The sequence below is a fragment of the Leptonychotes weddellii genome, chromosome 16, assembly GCF_054177405.1.
Source record: "Leptonychotes weddellii isolate Sample4059 chromosome 16, ASM5417740v2, whole genome shotgun sequence".
In the NCBI taxonomy this organism is placed as follows: Eukaryota; Metazoa; Chordata; class Mammalia; order Carnivora; family Phocidae; genus Leptonychotes; species Leptonychotes weddellii.
In genome coordinates, this window is record NC_138384.1 from 15,171,715 (window position 1) to 15,193,965 (window position 22,251).

Here is a 22,251-nt window from a genome sequence, read left to right on the forward strand (position 1 = left end):
AAGATTTTATTTTTTTTATTTATTTTTTTTTTTTAAGATTTTATTTATTTATTTATTTGAGAGAGAGAGAGAGAGAAACAGCACGAGAGGGGGGAGGGTCAGAGGGAGAAGCAGGCTCCTCGCCGAGCAGGGAGCCCGATGCGGGACTCGATCCAGGGACTCCAGGATCATGACCTGAGCCGAAGGCAGTCGCTTAACCAACTGAGCCACCCAGGCGCCCAAGATTTTATTTTTTTAAAGATTTTATTTTTAAAAAAGATTTTATTTTATTTATTTATTTATTTTTTTTTTTTTATTTTACAGAGTGAGCATGGAGGGGGCAGAGAGAGTAAGCAGAGTCCCCACTGAGTGGACAGCCAGACATGGGCTCAATCCCATGACCCTGAGATCATGACTGGAGCCAAAATCAAGAGTCGGGTGCTTAACCAACTGAGCCACCCAGGCACCCCAAGATTTTATTTTAATTTTTATTTTTTAAGATTTTATTTATTTGACAGAGACACACACAGTGAGAGAGGGAACACAAGCAGGGGGAGTGGGAGAGGGAGAAGCAGGCTTCCTGCAGAGCAGGGAGCCTGATGCGGGGCTGTATCCCAGGACCCTGGGATCATGACCTGAGCCGAAGGTAGACGCCCAATGACTAAGCCACCCAGGTGCCCCACCCAAGATTTTATTTTTAAGTAATCTCTATACTCAATGTGGGGCTCAAACTCACCATCTCCAGATCAAGAGTTGCACTTTCCACCAACTGAGCCAGCCCAGCACTCCTGTTTTTCACAATTTCGATGGAAGGTTTAGGAACAAGTAGAGTGTTCATTGTGTAGAAAACTAATGAGGAAAAAGAGGTAATTATCAACTCTAGGAAAACAAGAAGTTGAAGAAAGAAAATATCATAATTCACTATCTGGCTCATTGTCATAATAGCATAAACCCTAAATACTGATTTAGCCAAAAATTTTTATATTGCCATATTGGAAGAAAAGAAGAAGGAAAGATGGTGGGCAGTATCAAAGTACTAGTCCTCATCTTTCATAATATTAAGCGAATAGATAAGGTCTTAAAATCATTAACTATAAAACAGCACACTACTTAGAAATATGGCATACCACAAAGTATCATTAAAACTAGTTCGGGGAATGCCTGGGTGGCTCAGTCAGTAAGTGTCTGCCTTCAGCTCAGGTCATGATCCTAGGGTCCTGGGATCGAGCCCCTCATCAGGCTCTTTGCTCAATGCGGAGCCTGCTTCTTCCTCTGCCCCTCCCCCTGCCTGTGTGTGAGCACACTCTCTCTTTTTCTCTCAGTAAATAAATAAGGTAAAATATGGAAACATTAATTACTGAATATAAGTTTATTCACTTTTGGCTTCCTTTTACAGATGAACCAAAGATATTTAGGTCTATTAATAGATACATTTTGTACCACATTGAAAAGTTTTCTGTAAGGAAGAATATACTTCTAGAAATTGTAAAATGTGTTCATAAATCTACCAATCCACAGAATGCTAGTACAACCAACAGTCCATAGTTGCTTCCTTTTTAGTTTTCCCTAGGAATAAAGGATTCTAATTTATTTATATAATTAGAAACTTTTACTAAAGCTATTATGGCAAACAGTATGGTGATTCCTCAAAGAATTAAAAATTGAACCACCATATGATCCAGCAATCCCACTTCCAGGTAGATATCTGAAGGAACTGAAATCAGTATCTCAAAGAGATCTCTGCACACCCACGTTCATTGCAGTATTATTCACAATAGCCAAGGTATGGAAACAATGCGTCTGTCAACAGATGAATGGATAAAGAAGATATACATACACAACCGAGTCTTATTCAGACATGAGAAAGGAGATCCTTCCATTTTTGACAAGTTGGATGGACACTGAAGGCATTATGCTAGGGAAAGTAAATCCGAGAGAGGACAAATACTATATGATATCACTTCTGTGTGGAATCTAAAAAAAAATGAGGGGCGCCTGAGTGGCTCAGTCGTTAAGCGTCTGCCTTCGGCTCAGGTCATGATCCCAGGGTCCTGGGATCGAGTCCCGCATCGGGCTCCCTGCTCTGCGGGAAGCCTGCTTCTCCCTCTCCCACTCCCTCTGCTTGTGTTCCGTCTTTCGCTGTGTCTCTCTCTGTCAAATAAATAAATAAAATCTTTTAAAAAAAAAAAATGAACTTGTAAAAACCAGAGTAGAATGGTGGTTAGCAGGGGTTGGGGGTGGGGAGTTGGGGAGATGTTATGTAAGGGTACAGACTTATAAGTAGAAGATAAATAAGTTCTGGAAATCTAAGGACAACATGGTGACTAAAGTCAACAATACTGTATTGCAAACTTCAAAGTTACTAAGATACTAAATCTTAACTGTTCACAACACAAAAAGGAAAAGATAAATATGTGACTTGAGAAAGGTATTAGCTAATACTGTAGCAATATTGCCAAACAAAAATGTATCAAACCAACACATTGTACACCATAAACTGATTCAATGTTAGATGTCAATTGTATCTCAATTAAAAAAAAACAAAAACAACTTGGGGCACCAGGCTGGCTCAGTTGCCAAAGCAGGTGACTCTTGATCTCCGGGTCATGAGTTCAAGCCCCATGTTGGGTGCAGAGCTTACTTAAAAAAGAAAAAAAAGTAGTAGTAGTAAGGGTGAAAGGAAACAACTGTGTATGAAAACTAGGTAAGGAAATAAAATGACTGGTTGTTCCAGAATGAGAAAAAGAGGGAATAAAATATAGGATAAAATCTGAATGGATATAGAAAACATTGTAGAAGATTTGTGAAAAAGGCATGGGAAAGGAAGTCTATGTTTGGTCCAGCTAGCTAAGATTGGAAGGGATTTAAGGGTGTTTTGTTTTGTTTTGAAATGAGATTTATTTATTTATTTATTTGAGAGAGAACACATGAGCAGGGGGAGGGGCAAAGGGAGAAGCAGACCCCACGGAGCAGGGAGCCCAATGTGGGGCTCCATCCCAGGACCCTGGGATCGTAACCTGAGCTGAAGGCAGACGCTTAACTGACTGAGCCACCCAGGGACCCCTTTAATGAGTTTATTTATAAAAATTTTATTTATTCATTTGACAGAGAGTACAAGCAGGGGGAGAAGCAGACAGAGGGAAAGGGAGAAGCAGGCTCCCTGGTGAGCAGGGAGCCCGACGTGGGGCTCAATCCCAGGACCCTGGGATCATGACCTGAGCTGAAGGCAGATGCTTAACCTACTGAGTCACCCAGGTGCCCCCTTTAATGAGTTTTAATATGAGAAGTACACTGGTACAAAATTAGATTTGGTTTTCACTCTCTGAAAAGGACAGGTTTTCTTAGATTTCTGGTCTGCTTTTTTAAGTGATTATAAAAGTTTCCTTACCTGTTAGGTAATTTGCCTAGACAGCAAAGATTTTGGGTCTTACCAAAATATTTTACACTGTTTTTATCAGGTCTTTGATTACTTAAGAAAACCTAGTCTTCTCAGAGCTAAGTTTCTTTCACAACTAAACTTCTGTACTTGCCTTTAACATCTATTGTCACTTTGGTTAAGTAGATAATTCTGTCTTATTTCATAATTATCATTCATTCATTTATTTGATAGAGAGCAAGTGCAAGCCAGGGGAGAGGGAGAGAAAGAATCTCAAGCAGGCTCCATGCTCATCGCAGAGCCTGACATGAGGCTCAAACCCAGGACCCTGAGATCACGACCTGAGCTGAGGTCAGGAGTCGGAAACTTAACTGACTGAGCCACCCAGACGTCCCTGATCTGTATCCTATTTAATCCAATATTCAAACTGTTTGACATTTTCTCCAAATCAAATTCTAAATGGGGTATTTTGACCTCAAAATAACTTTGAGGTTTATCAGTAGTTTCCTGGAAAATCTAAAGGACTTATCTCTCACCTAGGAAGACGTGAAAACAATTAGGTTTCTTTGGTATGTTAAATTACATGGCAAGCATTATCAAGTTAGAAGCGATGCTAATTCTTCTTAGGTGGCATTTGTACAGATGCTTATTTATATAGAGGTTATAGAGATTGTGGGAAATCCCTAGAAATCTGTTATGTCCTAGAACAATGTTATCAGTCATAATTCCAGTTATGATCTTAAAATATCGGGTATCACAGGAATAACCCCATGTCCTTGTCAATTCTATTATAATGAACTCTCATCAGATCTTTAACCATGGACATTTTAAAGTATTGTCATTTACAAACAGTTCCTGTTTTCACTCTGATGCTTTTGCAAAATGAAGATTCACAGAAAGGACTCTACCAAGTATTCTTAACCACTGACCCTGCCGCCCAATTGCAAAGTGTCAAACCTGGGGCACACATCTGACAGCTATCTGGCCCTAGGCAAAGGTCAGAGACCTCAAAAAGAAGAAAAAAAAAGAAAAATCAAATTGAGGAGAAAGAGAAGTAATGAACATTGCTCTGACATGGTTTCTGTTCCTCCTTCCCTCTTGACCATCCTTTTCCTCATTCTTACACCACAAAGGTCTTGAGGATTCTTTTGTTCATCTTTTGCCTTTCCCTGACCTGGAAACATAATGCCATTGTTCTCCTAGCTTAGGCCACTGCAAGGTGGGGGGTGGGGGTGGTAATGCAACCTCCAAGTAACTGTTAGATTTGCCACCATGCTGGTGATCTGGTAGATCATTTGCCTGTCCCAAACTTCTCCCTGATTCCCAATGCCTCAGTTTCTATGAAACAAACTCAGCCACTTTCCATCCTGCGGGTCCCTTTCCCGGACTCTGGTTAACAACCCCAAACCAGGGGAAACTGTGTCTCTGTTCAAAGAAAGGGACACAAGGCAAGGGTAACCAGAATAAACCACCTGTGTAGTCTAGAGACCCTTCAGTTTTACTGACTGCCACCTTTCCAGTCCCTAGTCACAGATTCAAATGGGAATTACCAAGAGTTATTCACGATTCAAAATTCATTTCCTGTGGCGGATCCATACTGTCCTGGTTAAGGGTAAGTGCCACGGAGGCTATGCTCGGAATTTCTCCTTAACTCTTGAAGATACTGCAGAATCTGCGGCTAAAGCATTACCTGCCCAATAAATATCCCTAATCTCTGGCCAGTGTTGTTCCTGATAAGAGGAGAGCCCTTGATGATCTTTTAGCTGAGCAAGAGGTTTTTGCTCAGTGGCTACCACCACTTGCTGCACTTGGGCTCACACTTCTGGCCAAGTTGAGACTCGGCAGCTGCGTAAGATCACTGAGTAAGCCAGCTGGCTTTAAAAAGTGACTCCTTCAATTGGGTCTTACTTTGACCTATTTGATTCTGATTGGCTTGGGTCTTGGGGACCATGACTCATAAGTGCACTCCGGACATTGGGCATTATCTTGCTTTTAATAACCATAGTCTCCTCATTGTGCTGTATTCTCTCAAATCTTTAAATGCATATTTTTGGCCATCCACCACCAAGCAAATGATCTCCCTAAGATTAGAATATCACTTACGCTTAGCCGCATGTCACCAAACAGAATCAGCTCACCCTGAACTGGAATCTGAAATCAGTCCAGAATGGCCTGATCAGCACTACTTAGGTAATCTACCTGACAGACCCCCACCATCCCCTAAAAGAAAGTAACCTCAAAAAAAAAAAAACAAAAAAAAAACCCATCCCCTTTTTGCAAAGTGTAACTTCCTTGTTCCCACTCCTTTCTGCCTATAGAAGTTTTTCATTTTGTACAGCTCCTCAGACCCCCATTCTACCCTCTAGACTGGATGCTGCCTGATTCATGAATCATTTAATAAAACCAGTGAGACCCTCCAAATGTACTCAGTTGAATTTTATTTTTTACCAAAACAAAGAATGAATCAATGTTAAGTGAAACCTCATTTTTCTCTAGGCTCAACATGGCTTGGCTTGGCGCTGTTACTAATCTTTATTTACAATTTTTATATTGTCTATCATGACTTTCTTTTCTGCAAATTGATTTTCAAAAAAACATTGCATTAAAGAGTTATTTATCAGAGTGCCTGACTGCCCCAGTCGGTGGCACACGCTCAACTCTTCATCTTGGGGTCATGAGTTCATGCCCCATGTTGGGTATACAAATTACTTAAAAAATAAAATCTTAAAAAAAAAAAAACACTTAAAAAAGTTATTTACCTTGATTACTGCGTTTTTTAGCACACCCTTAGATTTTGCAAAGGTGGACCTCCCATCTCCCTTCTCTCTGAATTTTCTTAGTTTTCATTTCTAATTTTTCTTAACTTTCAAGTTCTATTTCTTTTGCCTTCCCTTTGAGAGCAAAGGCGTACCTCTGAGATATTGTAGGTTTGGTTGCAGGGAACCGCAACAAAGCAAGTCACATGAATTTTTTTTGGTTTCCCCGTGCATATAAAAATTTTATGGGTGGCTCAGTCGGTTAAGCAGCTGCCTTTGGCTCAGGCAATGATCCCGGAGTCCCGGGATCAATCCCCACACCGGGCTCCTTGCTCAGCAGGGAGTCTGCTTCTCCCTCTGCCCTTTAGCTCACTTGCGTGCTCTCTCTCTCTTGAAATCTTAAAAAAAAATTATGATTACCTCATAGTCTATTAAGTGTGCAATAGCATTATGTCTAACAATGTACATACCTTAATTTAAAAATACTTCATTGTTGGGCGCCTGGGTGGCTCAGTTGGTTAAGCGAGTGCCTTCGGCTCAGGTCATAATCCTGGAGTCCCAGGATCGAGTCCCGCATCAGGCTCTCTGCTCGGCAGGGAGTCTGCTTCTCCCTCTGACCCTCCTCCCTCTCATACTCTCTGTCTCTCATTCTCTCTCTCAAATAAATAAATAAAATCTTTAAAAAAAACCAATTAATTAGAAAAATAAATAAATAAAAATACTTCATTGTTAAAAAATGCTTATCATCTGAGCTTTCAGTGAATTATCCTCCCTGATCACAGATCACCACACCAAATATAATGAAAAGGTTTGAATTTTCCAAGAATTACCAAAATGTGACACAGACAGAAAATGAGCAAATGCTGTTGGGAAAAGGGTGCCAGATTTGTTCAATGTGAGGATGCCACAAACTTTCAATTTATAGTTAAAAAAAAAAATGCAGAATCTGCAAAGCACAATAAAACCTGTAGGATGAAGACTTCAACTTTCACTTGGTAGAGATTTAGAACTTTTCCCTTTGCTCTGTTCAGTTGCCCCAGGGTTGGACTAGCTCCTGGGGGACAAAACCAATTCGATTCCCGGCACCAAGGGAAATGCATCCTACGGGACCCCCGAGGGCCGAATCTGAACCTTGCCAAGGAAGAAACGAATTCCCTTTCCCTGGAACAGGCCGGCTACCTCCGAGTCACAGTGACTCAGCGAATCTGAGGCTTAAGGACCACAACCCTGTACACCCTCCTCCCGATCTGCCCCATTCCGTGCGAAGGCGCTGTCCCGAGGCTGGGAGAGGCGCCAGGGTGCGCCGGGACTCCCCCGGAAATTTCCCCCTGCTGGCCCCAGGTGGTTTCTGGACAGAGTCCAGATGGGCATGCCTCCCACCCGCACCCAGACCCTTTAGCCGCGCCCACCTCCCCCGCCCCCTGCGTCCTCAGGGCCCCCTTCTTCCACGTCGGGGGTCCCTACTCCAGCTCCCAGACTCCGCTTCCCTCCCAGAACCGCAGCCCCGGCGCGCCCTGCCCTGCGCCCCAGGGTCCCAGCGGCCGGCTCCGCCCCGGCGGGCCCCCGCTCCAGGGGGCCGGGCTCGGGGAGCTATAAAGTGGCGGGCGCTCTGCAGGCGGCACGCCGGACCCCAGCCTCTGCCCGACGGCCGTGTCCCCCACCCCCGCGAGGACTCTGCTTCGGCCAGGGTCGCCCTGACAACCAGCAGCACAGCCAATCAACGCACCGCCGGAGGCCTGGCTGGTGAGTGCCGCGCCGCCGCGCTCCAGAGCAGGAACCCCGTCAGCCCCCCAGCAGAGGCGCCCCCAGCCCTCGTTTGTCTGCGGGAGCCCCGGGGGAGCTTAGCTCTCAGTTTTTCTCCGTGACTCAAAACAGAAAAAGCAAAGGCATTAGGATCCCGGGAGGAGCCCTTGACCAGACACTGCGGGAAGGAGAGCTCCTGTTTCTATCCCAGCCCCACGAACCGGGGTGGGGGTTTGAAAGAGACTTGACCTCGGTAGCAAAAAACTGCCTCCAAAATAGGTCGGAAACCGGTCGTCCAAGGCCAGATCTGGCCCACTGGCACAACTTCTTTGGCCTTATAGAATTTAAAACATTTTGGTATAAGTTGCTAGTATTTACAATAAAGATAGGTGATTTCGTTTAAAAAGGTGAATTATCTGCTTTTGGAGGGAAATTAAAAGATCCGGTGATGACTGGAGCTGGGGAAGTTGTTCCCTTTAGTTTGACAGAGACCAGCCCCAGGCTGCCTGGCCAGGAGACAGTTTTGACTGTGACCCTTGGATCGGGCAAACCCGATCCCTGTTCCACTTGGAGTGACAGAGCCTCCCCTCTCCACCATCCACCCCAGGGCACCTGAGGGGTCACAAGTTTATCTGATGCACGCATGGCCTCTAAGACACCCCAGCTGCAAGGCCTGCAGGCACAGGGAGCTCTTTCCCAGAGAGCCTCATTCCCAGATGGGACAGTGCTACCATTTACAAAGCCATTTCCTCAACTGGGACAGAATTCTACCTTCTTTCAATTTCCTTCCCTCTGAACCTAGTTCTATTTTCTGAAAACACACATGCAGACAATCTCATCTTGCCAAAAGTTAAGGGAGGGATGAGCTGCTGTTGCAGTTGACAAACTAGAGTTAGAATCTCTGTGAAACGGGCTGCAGCCCACCCAGAGTTTCTAGAAACCTAGAGGAGAAGCATCTGGGAGAGACCGCAGGGCAGCTGACCAGGCTTCCCGCCTGCATCTTAGGGGCGGGTTCTCTCTACTTCATTCTTAGCTGTCCTGAGGGCCCTGGCACTCCTCTAGTAGAGGGCAAGAGCTAGTTCCTGATTTTCCAATCTTACAGAATATTCTGTGCATCCAAAGCATTTGTTTGCAACCACAACGTGCCTCTCACTAGCAGAATGTGAATGCAGTAGTAGAAACAGAATGCACAAAACTGATAGGAGGGCCTGCCCTTATTCTATTTGTGATAGGTTTTCCTTGACTGCTTATTCTTCCTGCCAGAATGATCACGTGGGTAATATATCTGTTACTGGTAAAGACATCTAGATGTGCTTTACATTAAAACAAGGTGCCACGACCCCTTTCTCTCTCTCTGCCAGCTTTATCTTTTTCTGTCATTAAATTCTTTTTTAAAAAAATTTTTAAAGGTTTTAATTATTTATTTTGACAGAGAGAGACAGTGAGCACAAGTAGGGGGAGCGGCAGAGGGAGAAGCAGCCTCCCCGCTGAGCAAGGAGCCCAGACGTGGGGCTCGATCCCAAGACCCCGGGATCATGACCTGAGCCAAAGGCAGACGCTTAACCAACTGAGCCACCCAGACGTCCCCGTGTCATTAAGTTCTATGTTGGTCTTAAATGAAACTGCTGCTTGACAGAGTACTGTGCAGTCTGGAATATTCGTGAAAACTTGGTTTCAGATTGGCCTGAGTTTGAAGGCAGAGAATCATAGGAACATTGGAGCCTTAGATAAGGACAGAGGTCAGGTCCCCCCAAAACAGTCGGGATGCTTTGGTCACCAGAATGTATGTCTATGGAAAAAAAAAATTGTGTGTTTTTGCACACTGGTGTATCCCAAATGCCTAGAGCAGTGCCTGGTAGGTAGGAGGTGCTCACTCAAGCCCAATGGAGAGGCTCAGAGGATGGGTTAGCGAGAACATGAGCAGTGCACAGAGAGAGAAGAAGTTGGCTGGGGGTGGATACACCAGATTTCAGGACACAGAGAAGGGCGGATGAACAGGGAGCATATTTCACGTAGGGGTGGACTGAAATCTGAAGAGAGCTGCATTATCAAGGGCAGGCTCGGCTGTGGGACATACAGTGGCTTCTGTGAGGTCAGTGATGTGCCTGGCAAGCAGAAATGAATGTTAAATTAGAAGGACTGATGATAACCCCATTGGACTTTCAAACCTCTTCTTCAGTGGCAGCGCCTCCTGAAGCTGTTCCTCATCGGCTAGCCCTGAAGTGGACGGTTTTCCTCAGGAATTTTGTCCCCTGCCTCCCCTGTCAGGCTAACGCTGTTAGTTTTTTGTATGCGTGTCTTACTGCCTTTCTCAGGGTAAATCCTGAGAAAATCAAACTTGCCGTGTAGCTAATTAAATGTCAGGAAGGGCCACTGAACCCTTCAAGTCCAAAGACTGCGGGTTTGTCCATGAAGAAGGACCTGGCGACGAGTGACTTGGTGGTGTGTTGGGTAGTGAATCTCCCCTTTACCCTTTCCCTCGGGCAAAGCAGCAAGCCTGCTCTGTTGACTGCAAATGAATGTTCTCTTGTGTGTGCACAACCCTTGACTATTTTCCTACTGCCTTGTTTCCAGGAATCAATATATTCCAGATACTAAACTTTGTTAGTTATATTTCTTGCAAATACGTCCTTCCTGTTTGTGTCTTGGCTCACATGGCTTACGTTTGAGGGCATCATGCATCCTCTAGCTAGGAGCTGATGAGCTCCTTGAAAGCAAGGGACAGATATCCTGGTTTTCTCATTTTAGGTGAAGTGCCTTTATATTTTACTACTTAGGAAATGCTTGTTAACACTGATAAGAAAAAAAAACAAACCTTTATATATAGGTAGGAAGCCAAGAGAATAAAAACTGACAAAGCAGTATTCAGTAAACATTGAGATAACTAATGCAAAGGTAAGTCACAGAGAAAATGCTCATCAGAACTTAATATACTCACATTTCTCCTGAGAGTGGGAAGTCCTGGAGTTGATAAAAAGAAAAACGGGGGTAGGAATTTGTTGAGGCAGCTTCAGGAGCTCCTTTCCCTTTTCCCTGGCTGTCCAAAGCAGATAAATCACTTTCATAGCATTTAAATCCCTTATCAAACTTAGATTCCACCGCCTCTGAGTTTACAGAGCCTGAAGCACCTTGTGCAAGTTCGGCAACGCCACGAGCAAGTACGGCAACGCTCCTCTCGGGCAGGCTGGGGCGGGAAGCCGACACCTGGCTGAATTTAACCCGAAGCAGCTGCTCCCACTGGAGCTCCACCCGTGGACACAACTGTTAGGAGTAGTAAGAAACGACGTAGTGATGCCAGTTACTAGGAGCAGGGGTGGTGGGATATGCCACTCTCTGCCATTCTCTGGTCCCTCCCCCCCTGCTGCCTGCACATGGTTGTGTGGATTTATCTCTCTCTCAATCTCTCTCTCTATATATATATACCTATATATGTATATTTTATTTATTTTATTTTTTTATTTTTAAAGATTTTATTTATTTATTTGAAAGAGAGAATGAGAGAGAGAAAGCATGAGAGGGGGGAGGATCACAGGGAGAAGCAGACTCCCTGCTGAGCAGGGAGCCAAACGTGGGACTCGATCCTGGGACTCCAGGATCATGACCTGAGCCGAAGGCAGTCGCTTAACCAACTGAGCCACCCAGCCGCCCTATTTTATTTTTTTTTAGTACTCTCTACACCCAGTGTGGGACTTGAACTCACAGCTATGAGATCACGAAGCCCCACACTCCTCTGACTGAGCCAGCCAGGCACCCCTATTTATATTTTAAAATTATTCCAGTTTCACCACTTACTATGTAAACTTGGGTAACTTGCTTAACTTTTTTTTTATTTAAAAATTTTTTTTTAAAAGATTTTATTTATTCATTTGAGAGAGAGAATGGGAGAGAGAGCACGAGAGGGGGGAGGGTCAGAGGGAGAAGCAGGCTCCCTGCTGAGCGGGGAGCCCGATGCGGGACTCGATCCAGGGACTCCAGGATCATGACCTGAGCCGAAGGCAGTCGCTTAACCAACTGAGCCACCCAGGCGCCCAAACTAGCTTAACTTTTCTGTGCCTCAGTGTTCTCATCCATAATATGGGGATACTCACTGTATCCATCTCAGCGTTGCCATGACAACTGCAAAAGAATGCAAAGTACTCTGAGCAGTGCCTAGCACAGAGTAAGCACCCATTAATGCTGTTCTGGCAGAGAAAGGCAAATAGTATTTCACTTGGAATGTAGAATCTAAAAACCCAAACAATGAACAAACAAACAAAAAGACATAGACCCATAAATACAAAAAAACAAGGCGACTTTGCCAGAGGGGAGTGGTATGGGCAAAGGGGCAAAGTGGTTGAAGGGGAGTGGGAGATATGGGCTTCCAGTTATGGAAGGAATAAGTCACGGGGGTAAAACGTACAGCACAGGGAACATGATCAACAGTGTTGTAATGGTGTTGTGTGGTTATGGCAGGTGGTAGCTACACTTGGGGTGAGCGTGACCTAATGTACAGACGTGTGGAATCACTGTGGTGTTCACCTGAAACTAAAGTAACATTGTGTGTCAAATATACTTCAGTTAAAATAAAGAAGAAAAAGGGCACCTGGCTGGCTCAGTCAGAGGAGCACGGGATTCTGGGTCTCAGGGTCGTGAGTTCGAGCCCCACATTGGGTATAGAGATTACTTTAAAATAAATAGAACTTTGGGGTGCCTGGGTGGCTCAGACGGTTGGGCATCAGCCTTTGGCTCGGGTCATGATCCTGGGGTCCTGGGATCGAGTCCCATATCGGGCTCTCTCTTCAGCGGGGAGTCTGCTTCTCCCACTCCCTCTGTGCCCCCTTCATGCTCACGCTCTCTCTCTCTTAAATAAATAAAATCTTTAAAAAAAAATAGAACTAAAAAAAAAAATAAATGCTGTTCTTGTAAGAGTATAACATGCTTGTTCTAACAACTTTTTTAATACAGGTCCAAAAAAGGTCCAAGGAAAAAAAGTAAATCCTTCCCCTCAGTCTCTACCTCCTTGCCATCTCTTACTTAGCTAAGAAAACTATTTTTCCCTCATACCTATATACTGCAATCTATGTACACATATATGTAGTTTCTTTGTCTTTTTTTTTTAAAGTAATGTCTATACCCAGTGTGGTGCTCGAACTCACGACTCCAAGATCTAGAGCTGCACGTTCCAACTGAGCCAGCCAGACACCCCTCTCTGTCTTTTATAAAAATGGGTTCACATTTACTTCATTTTATCAGCTAACAATATATCACAGATATCTTTTTTCTGGGTGACTATATATAGTTAACTCTTTCTTGTTAACAACATACTAGTCTGTAGTATGTATGTATGTACCATAATTTATTCAGATACTCCCCATAAATAGTCAGGTTGTATCCCATTTTTGCCAGTGAAAAGAGTAATACAGGATGCAAGGATGATCCTTGTTCATGTATCCTTATGTCCCCATGCTTTTAGTCTATAGAACAGATTCCCCAAAGTTGGAGAGCTAGATCAAAGATTTATGTGTGGGATTTTGTTTTTGTTTTTGTTTTTTGAGAGAGAGAATGATCAGGAAGGGAGGGTGGAGAGGGAGAGAGAGAATCCTAAACAGACCCCATGCCCGACACAGGGCTCGATCTCCGGCAACCCCTGAGATCGTGACTTGAGCTGAGATCAAGAGTCAGGTGCTTAACCAACTGAGCCACGCAGCGCCCCTAAGATTTATATGTCTTTAAAATTTAAAGAGATTCAGCCTGTTTACTTTCCCTAAAGGTGGAGGCAGGTCATAGTCCCACTGGCAAGGTGCCAGTCTTCCTGCAATCTTCATAGCCCTCAGTGTTGCTTGTCTTAAATTGTTTTGCCAATCCTTTTTTTTTTTTTTAAGATTTTATTTATAAGTAATCTCTACATCCAATGTGGGGCCTGAAATCGCAACATCAAGATCAAGAGTCACCCTCCACCAACGGAGCTGCTTTGCTAATCTGATGGGTAAATAATAATATTTCATTTAAATGTGCTTTTCCTGAGGGCACTTCCCTAATGTGCTGGGTGGGGCATTTCTTCCTCTGTGACTAGTGTGCTCATGACCTTGAGTTGTTTTTCTATTGCATGGTCTGTTTGTAGGCGTTCTTTGGGATTTTAACCCTTTGTGGTAAGAGTTGCAGATATCATCTCCTTGTTGATTGTCTTTTGACTTTGTTTATGGTGCCTTCTGGTACACACAAATTTTTTAATTTTTATGTGGCTTTATCTGGCAAGCTTTTCCTTCATGGTTTCTGAATCTCTAGTCTTTCTTAAAAAGTATTCTCTGTCTTGAGGTTATACAAATTCTCCCTTTAGATCTTTACTCTGCCAGGAATTTATTGCTCTAGGTGGTGTGTTTGTGGGATAGTGAAAAAAAGCAAAACAAAACACTCAAAATACATATTAAATACAATAGACGCACCGAAAAGTGCACAAATTCAAAGTGACTTGTCACAGACTTGTGTGATCAGTACCCAGATCAAGAAACAGAACATTGCCAGTACCCCCAAAGCCCCTTCTCTGCCCTTCCAGTCAGTACCCCTTGACAAGGGGAACCACTGTCCTGACTCCTAACACCTTGTATTAGTTGTCTAAGGGGATAATTCCATTTTCATGCAGATGACCAATTAAATATGCCAACAAAATTAGTTAGGATGCCTCCTTTATTTGTGGGTACTTTTAAGGAGAAAATATGTTTCTGGCCTCAGTGGGGGGAGCGCATCCCCCAATGCCTAACAAAGTCGACTCTCCCTTTTTTTTTTAAGTTTATTTATTTATTTAGTAATCTCTATGCCCACCATGAGGCTTGAACTCACAACCCCGAAATCAAGAGTCGCATGCTTTTCCAGCTGAGCCAGCCAGGCGCCCCTGAAGTCGACTCTTGCATTGTGGATCCTGGCTTGGCCGCCCTGGAGCTGAAGCTTTGCTGCGTGGTAACTGCTTTTCTCCGTCTGCCTTGTGTGTGCCTGAGTAGCTAGAAGAGTACTGATCGTCCTGGCCCACCCAGAGAAGACATCCTTCAACTATGCCATGAAGGAGGCAGCGGTAGAGGCCTTGAAGGGGAAAGGATGGGAGGTCACCGTGTCGGACCTCTACGCCATGAACTTCAATCCTGTCATCTCCAGAAAGGACATCACAGGTAGGAGCAGCTCCCCTCCTTAATAAGGTCTCTGTGGCACGTCTCACCGGTGGGTTCTCTGGCGCATCCTTGGCCCCTCCGGCTTCAACCTGTCCTTTTCCTCTCGGCAGGCCCACTGAAGGACCCTGGGACCTTCCAGTATTCCGTGGAGTCTATGCTAGCTTATAAAGAAGGCCGCCTGAGCCCGGATATTGTGGCTGAACAAAAGAAGCTAGAAGCCGCAGACCTTGTGATTTTTCAGGTGTGGTCGGACATCAGAAGGGGTGTCAGGACCCTTGAGTTCTCACTGCCCGAGCCCGGTCCCCTAATCAGCTATGTGATCTCAGAAAAGTCAGTTACCCACTCGAGCGCATTCTCTGTAAAGAAGGGTGATGACTTCAAAGGTGCGCCCTTACTCAGATTTATAGACCCAGTGCCCCTGGCCGTACTACTCTTTGAAAATAGGGGACTACAAAGACGACACGTGAGCCTGGCGCTTTTCTTCCGTGAGTGATTCCTTGTGGGATCTCTCATAGTTTGCCGTTAGCCCCCCTTCTCTGCCTCAGCACCCCGACTGGTCTGTGGAGTGAAGTGTGGGAGCCTGACCTCTGCAGTTAGAGCCGCCCAGCTGAAGGGCCGCGGCCCTGCTTAATGTGTTCCGGCTGCAGAGCAGGGCCTTTCTTCTCCTGGAAGCTGTGTCCCCGCTAGGCAGGCAGTCCTGGACGTGCATATGCTTCTGGCCAGGCCTCTTTCCCGAAAATGCCAGCCTGGACTCAGTGACTTTACTTCTCCCGGTTCTCACCAGCTTTTTGATACTGAACGTGGGATGTCTAGGACCCTGGAAACTGCACAAGGAGGGTGACGCCAGCTGTGGTTTTTGCAATTATTCAATCAGCTGCAAAGAGTCTAAACTTTTAGGTTTTTTATTCGACCCTCAGGCCTGCTGCTGCAGATCAAAGCCACAAGCCATTAGCCAGCGCCCCATAGGACGCCTTCTTGGAGCCCGTTTTCTGCTGCGGTTTATCCTCGTGCAGCCAAGGCAGCGGCAGGAGCAGCTTTCAAGTCTGAATCTCAGACTTGAGATTGGAACAGACCCTGGTGGTCTTTTAATTTAGCTTCTATACGATGCCTAAGTTTAATTTACTATCAGTACAGCTGTGCAGGTTGTGCACTGTGAAATAGCAACATCAAAGGGCAATGTATACACTGCAGATTTGTAGACTTACTGTAACATGTTACCAAAGGATGACAGGAAAAGTCTTACTATAGAAGAATCAGTGTACTATGTATGATAGTCTTTCTTTTTCTTTTCTTTTTTTTTTTTTTAAAGAATTTATTTATTTTGATAGAGACACAGCGAGAGAGGGAACACAAGCAGGGGGAGTGGGAGAGGGAGAAGCAGGCTCCCCGCGGAGCAGGGAGCCCGATGCGGGGCTCGATCCCAGGACCCTGGGACCATGACCTGAGCCGAAGGCAGACGCTTAACGACTCCATGATAGTCTTTCAACATGCAAATTAAGTGTCCTGAGGAGGAGCATTTTGATTCATACCGAGGTGCCATGTGGGCTAGCCCCCTGCTTACTTCCCTCACTTCTCCAAGAACAACCAGAGGAAGAATAAACTCTTAATATCCTGCAAGCCGAGCAATTCTATTTTCAGCTCTGACTGCAGGACCCTCACAGGGACCAAATCTACTTGTCTAAACAACCTACACATTTCTCTTAAAAGCTGCGGTCTGGCCCCTCACAGTTGCAGGGTCATAAAGATAAGAATCCTCTAGAGATTACTCAAGCCCCTCTTTCCACAGCTAAGGCACATGAGACTTAGGGAAAGTAAGGGGCTTATGGGGCAGAGGTCTTGCATCACGTCAATGGCAGAATCAGGGTGAGAAGACAATCTTGTTTTCAAGCTCGTGTTCCTTCTGTTCGAAAACCCTGCCCCTTTTCCCCTCTCCTATAGGTCAATAACCATTCAAATATCGGAGAAAGATATCAAGTCCTCCAAATTCCTTCTCTGTCCTAATTTTTCTCATGTGGGCGTATTCCATTTGTCATTGTCTTTAAATCCTAAGTCAGGGAGAAGAAGAAATACTAGTATAGTCCCTGTTCTGCTTTTATCAGGACAAGAGACCCCACGACACTTTCTCATGGGAATTCCCTGATAAACCTTAGTCACACGGGTCATTTGTTTGCCCGCATGAGTTCATCCTCATACGCTGTTTATTCTAAATGATAGGATTTTACATCCGTGAACACAAGGTCCCTGTTTCATTTGTTGATACCACTCCTACTGAAGTGAGCTCTTCAGAAAATATTGATTTAGGCGTCACACATTGAAACAAACTTTGCAATCCTTGCTGTTTACACTTTGCCGCTAAATGTGATTTCAAAGAAACAAACCTTTTATTGTTTTTAAAGATTTGTTTATCTGAGAGAGAGAGTTGGGGGGGAGGGGCAGGCGGAGAGGGAGAGAATCTCAAGCTGATGCCCTGCTGAGGGTGGAGCCCGATGCAAGGTTTGATCTCACGACCCTGAGATCATGACCTGAGCTGAAATCAAGGGTTGGATGCTTAACCAACTGAGCCACCCAGGCGCCCCTCACAGAAACAAATCTTAATTGCATGTGGCTCTCTTCAGACCTACCGGTAGCAGTTTCTTTAGGCAGAAACAGGAGTGTCAAGTTGACTGACCAAGGACAATAATTTTAATGTGCTAACTCCTCCAGGAGAAATGACAAGGGCCCCAAGAAAGGTCTGCCCTTCTGTGACGTCCCAGGCAGCTGCTAAGCACCTGAGCCACCCTCTGGGCTGACGGTGCTCCTGATCTGAACTCTCTGTCCCTCTGTCCCACAGTTCCCGCTGCAGTGGTTTGGAGTCCCTGCCATCCTGAAAGGCTGGTTCGAGCGAGTGCTCATAGGGGAGTTTGCTTATTCGTATGCTGCCATGTATGACAAGGGACCTTTCCAGGTAGGTGGATGGTTCTGCTTTTTCCCTATCAGCTAGATTCTGGGTAGATTCTGTCCTGAGGCAGAGTTTTGAACACAATTAGATACTCAGGTCAGGCTCCTGGGAGAGATGGATAATAAAGGTTTTAGTAGATATTTAGATATGACTTTAGGACTTGCTTTAAAATAGCCCAGGAACCTAAGGGGCAAGGGTAGGAGCTAAAGCGAATACTGAGCGTTGAAGCTGGGGGGGGGGGGGTAGTGGTGGAAGCGTCTATATTATACTATTTTCTCTATGTATGTTTGACATTTTCCATAATAAAAATTAAAAAAAAAAGAAAATCTATCTTAGTTTTTTAGAGACCCACCTCCTCCACAAGAAACATTTTGAGGCCTCCTGGATACGCGCGTAGCCCTGTGGGGAGACGGGTAGAAGCGACAGAGCCCCACTTAGGCAGCAGCGGTCGCACACCGGTCTTGTAGTCCCCTGGTTTGCCACCAGCGGTGCCCAGTCGCCCTGGGTGTGACTTCCGGAGTCCCACTGAGCGGCTTAGAGGGGCCCGAGCCGGACGAGCCGGAAGTGACGTCAGCGGCAGGTGGGCGCGCTTGTGTGTGCCTTTCCCTGGGGCTGTTTGGTTAACTTCCCATCACCGCGGAGAGGTGGAGGGTGACGACGACTTGCCTTTTACAGAAGAAGAAGACCGTGCTTTCCGTCACCACTGGTGGCAGTGGCTCCATGTATTCCCTGCAGGGTATCCACGGAGACATGAATATCGTTCTCTGGCCAATTCAGGTTACTTGTTTTCAATGACTCTTCGGGGAGGGGGCGGTTAATCAAACGAGCTTTCTGTGGGGTCCAGATCCTCAAGATCGCAGCTGTAAACAGACCTGGGGTGTGAGGATGAGGGCCACGTAATAATTCCGAACTCCAGGGAGCTCCCTTTTAGGGCTTGTCTTCCCCGGCGCCCACACTGCAAGGATAACCCGAGTATGCCCTTGCAAACCTGGCCGCCTCCTAACCAAGGGCTAGCGCAGGTAACCCCTAGATTTGTATAGCCATGTGCCCCGGTCCTCTTCAGATGACCGATACCTCTCTCCAAGCTTCCTGGAGTTCCTTCTCCAAGTTGCTACTACGGCCTCACAAACGATTAGAAAATGGTAAGAAATGATTTAGTCCAGCTAACGAGAGTGAAGTGTCTGAGGGAGGCTATTTGGGAGCTGGCCACTGGACTATCAAGATAATCTCTTCTAAGGTAGAGGGTTGGAGAGAAGAGCAAATGAGGTGGCCACCTTTAAGAGCGGACAACTAATACTGGAGAATAAATTATAAGAATCATTTCTTGAGACTCCTCTGGTTAAACGGAGAGGCAGAGAAAGGCACATCCGCATGCCTTGGCAAGAGTCCGCTGCCAAGAGGCTGAAACTCCCTTATGTAATAGAGCTTCCGGCATTTTTGGCAGAGGATCCCAAGGCTGGCAGGGTTTCAAGGTTTTATTCATTTAAAAAAGAGCTCAGCTGAATAGGCTAAAATAGGTAACAGCTACGAATAGAGAGCAGGTGAGAGAAAATAGCTATGAATTGATTCTCCGGCGGGAGGCCTCAGGCCCCCCCATATCGGAGTGTCTTTTTAGAAAACCTAGATTAACTTTGGCTGTTTGTATATGGTACAAGCTGTGTAGGGTTTGTTCTGTGACTCATCTCTGTGCTTTTGTGTATCCCCAGAGTGGCACTCTGCATTTCTGTGGCTTCCAAGTCTTGGAACCTCAACTGACATACAGCATTGGGCACACTCCTATGGAGGCCCGAATTCAGATCTTGGAAGGATGGAAGAAACGCCTGGAGAATATCTGGGATGAGACTCCACTGTATTTTGCTCCAAGTAGCCTCTTTGACTTAAGCTTCCAGGCAGGATTCTTAATGAAAAAGGAGGTGCAGAATGAGTGGGAAAACAAGAAATTTGGCCTTTCTGTGGGCCATCATCTGGGCAAGTCCATCCCAACTGACAACCAGATCAAAGCCAGAAAATGAGACTCACAAGACTAGGTTTCCTTCTAAAATGTAGCCAAATCGAGATTTCTTTTTCAGACTTCCTGGACTTGCTTTAGTCTTTAAGATTTGTGTTTTTTTAAGATGTGTGTTTTTCTTTTTCCACAAGGAATGACTAGGAGACAGAATAGACTCTGTTCATATATTTTTGGATAGTTTTATTAATTATAACTGATTCTTATGATTGCTATCATGGCAAAATCTGATTAGGCTCAAGAGGCCACTTAGAATATGATATAAAGCAGGGAAAGAAGTAGAAACATGCCAGACAATAATCTTTAAGGTCCTCTACACAATTTAATTCCTCTTGTTAGGGACAAATTTTTAGGGCTAAATCTGGCGAGACAGCATCCAACTCTTCAATGATACATTTTTCTTTTAATTACCTCTCTGTGGCTTATAGCAGAAGGGAATTGCTCAGAGAAAGAAATGACTGAATCTGTCTGACCCAAGGGACTTGTTTGGTAGTTACTAATCTGTGCTTGTTTATGATACTGGCTTTAATTACTGCACAGTGACTAATAATATGCCTAATGTGTTACTCTTCAACTTTTGTTGTTTGTATACAATACCTGCAGATACCTTCAAGTGAAGATAATAAAAGTCTCTTCTTTATCTCAGTCTTCTAATTTAATGTCTGCAGAAATAAGCCAACACATCTGTACACCACATCTGCTGCAATGAATGAATTCAAGAAATAGTTACTCCCAATACTTAACAACAGCCTTCTACAAATAGTATTTTATTTCTGAGCTATATAACACGCTGGAAGGTTTTCTTCTCTATCATAGCTAAACTGATGACTTCCTTTTGGATGCGATTTGGTCCCACAATTTTGGGGATGAAATCGTAATCCTAGAGTTTCGTTAACTCTGAACAATTCTGACATACTTCCAATTTCAATTATTAAAGTGCGGCTCGCTGTCCTCATAATTCAAGTAGAATATGATGAAAGGCCGCCCTCTTGTGGTGCATTGTAAGGAAATGAGCTATTAGGCAAAGCAAGGTTGCTTGAAACTGGGAACAGGTAAAAGTGGAATCTGTTAGGGAAGACAGGATCAGAGCATGCAATAATAAATTATGGCCCCGGGCGCCTGGCTGGCTCATGGAGCATGCAACTCTTGATCTCAGAGTTGTGAGTTCCAGCCCCATGTTGGGTGGAGAGCATTCCTTAAAAATAAAATCTAAAAACAAATGGCCAGGTGCCTTCAAGACTTGAGACCTCTCCCAACAGGGCTGCTTCATATTGAATGGTAAAGGAACAACCTATTAAGATCCTCGCAGGGAATCTACAGGACATTTAGAGATCCAGATAAGAGTGTTACAGAAATCAAGAAAAACCTAGAATTCAGTAAACAAATGCCGAGGGGCAGCGGTATTTATTGTGATTTGCCCGATGTATTCCGATTTACCCAGTCAGTGGGCTAGGTACTCGGCTAGGCACTGGGACCACAGCAATGAACAAAACCAAGTACTTCGTGCTAGAAGAAAGAGCAGGGTAAGACAGAGACGGAATGTGCGTAGTTTTGTTTTATATAGGGTGATCAAGAAAGATCTGCCCGATAAGGCTACGTTTGAGCAAAGACCTGATAAAGTGAGAGTGAGATGTAGATGCGTGAGAGAAGGCACTCTGGGCAGCGGTGATGGCAGAGGGCAAATATCCAAGGCAGGAACATGCAGTGTGAGGAAGAGAGAGGACATTCGTGTGACTAAAGCAGAGAAAAGAAGAGGGGGCTAGGTCACATAGCCGGGGTCAGATCACACAGAGCCTTACAAGCACTGTAAGAAAATAAAGATGGGGAGTGGCTGGAGAGTTTTGGGCAGAGGTATAATATGACTCACGTTTAATTATGGCTGGTAGGTGAGGAATCAAGTATAAGACAATGATGGAAGCACGACTTATGCTTGTGGGAAAGTGTGACAATCTAGTTAATAAATGCTTTGAGCAACAGAGGTGTCAAGAAGTGGATGTTTTTATAAGGTTGAATATATTTCAAAGGTTGGCATAACAGTATTTGGTAAAGGATTGGATCTGGGTCAAATAAAAATTAACTCGAAGGTATTTTGGCTTAAGCAGCTGGAAGAATGGAGACTCTCATTTGCTAAGATGATCAAGAATCAGGAAAGCATATTGGGGGCAGAAGTTGGGGTCGGGAAGGGTGAAATCAAAATTTGACTTCAGACATTTTATGTTTGAGATGGATGTCTATTAAGGGTAATAGGAACCTGGACTTAGGGGAGAAGTTATGACTACATACATATGGGCATCTTCAACATAGAGATAGCATAT

At 44.7% G+C, this 22,251-nt stretch overlaps 1 protein-coding gene across 1 annotated transcript; it reads left to right on the forward strand.

Moving 5' to 3' along the window:
• Positions 1-7,477: 7,477 nt before the first annotated feature.
• Positions 7,478-20,576, forward strand: NQO1 (NAD(P)H quinone dehydrogenase 1). The gene is made up of 7 exons (XM_031024508.2): positions 7,478-7,854; positions 13,716-13,819; positions 14,829-14,993; positions 15,104-15,234; positions 17,824-17,937; positions 18,607-18,708; positions 19,638-20,576. The coding sequence occupies exons 2-7, from the start codon at positions 13,816-13,818 to the stop codon at positions 19,941-19,943; spliced, it is 822 nt and encodes a 273-aa protein (XP_030880368.1). The 5' UTR covers positions 7,478-7,854; positions 13,716-13,815; the 3' UTR covers positions 19,944-20,576.
• Positions 20,577-22,251: the final 1,675 nt, after the last annotated feature.

Coding starts and splice junctions, on each gene's coding strand:
- NQO1 (XM_031024508.2), top strand. Junction 15,235..17,823: donor CAGACCTTGTGATTTTTCAG/GTGTGGTCGGAC, acceptor TCTGTCCCACAG/TTCCCGCTGCAGTGGTTTGG. Junction 18,709..19,637: donor TCGTTCTCTGGCCAATTCAG/GTTACTTGTTTT, acceptor GTGTATCCCCAG/AGTGGCACTCTGCATTTCTG.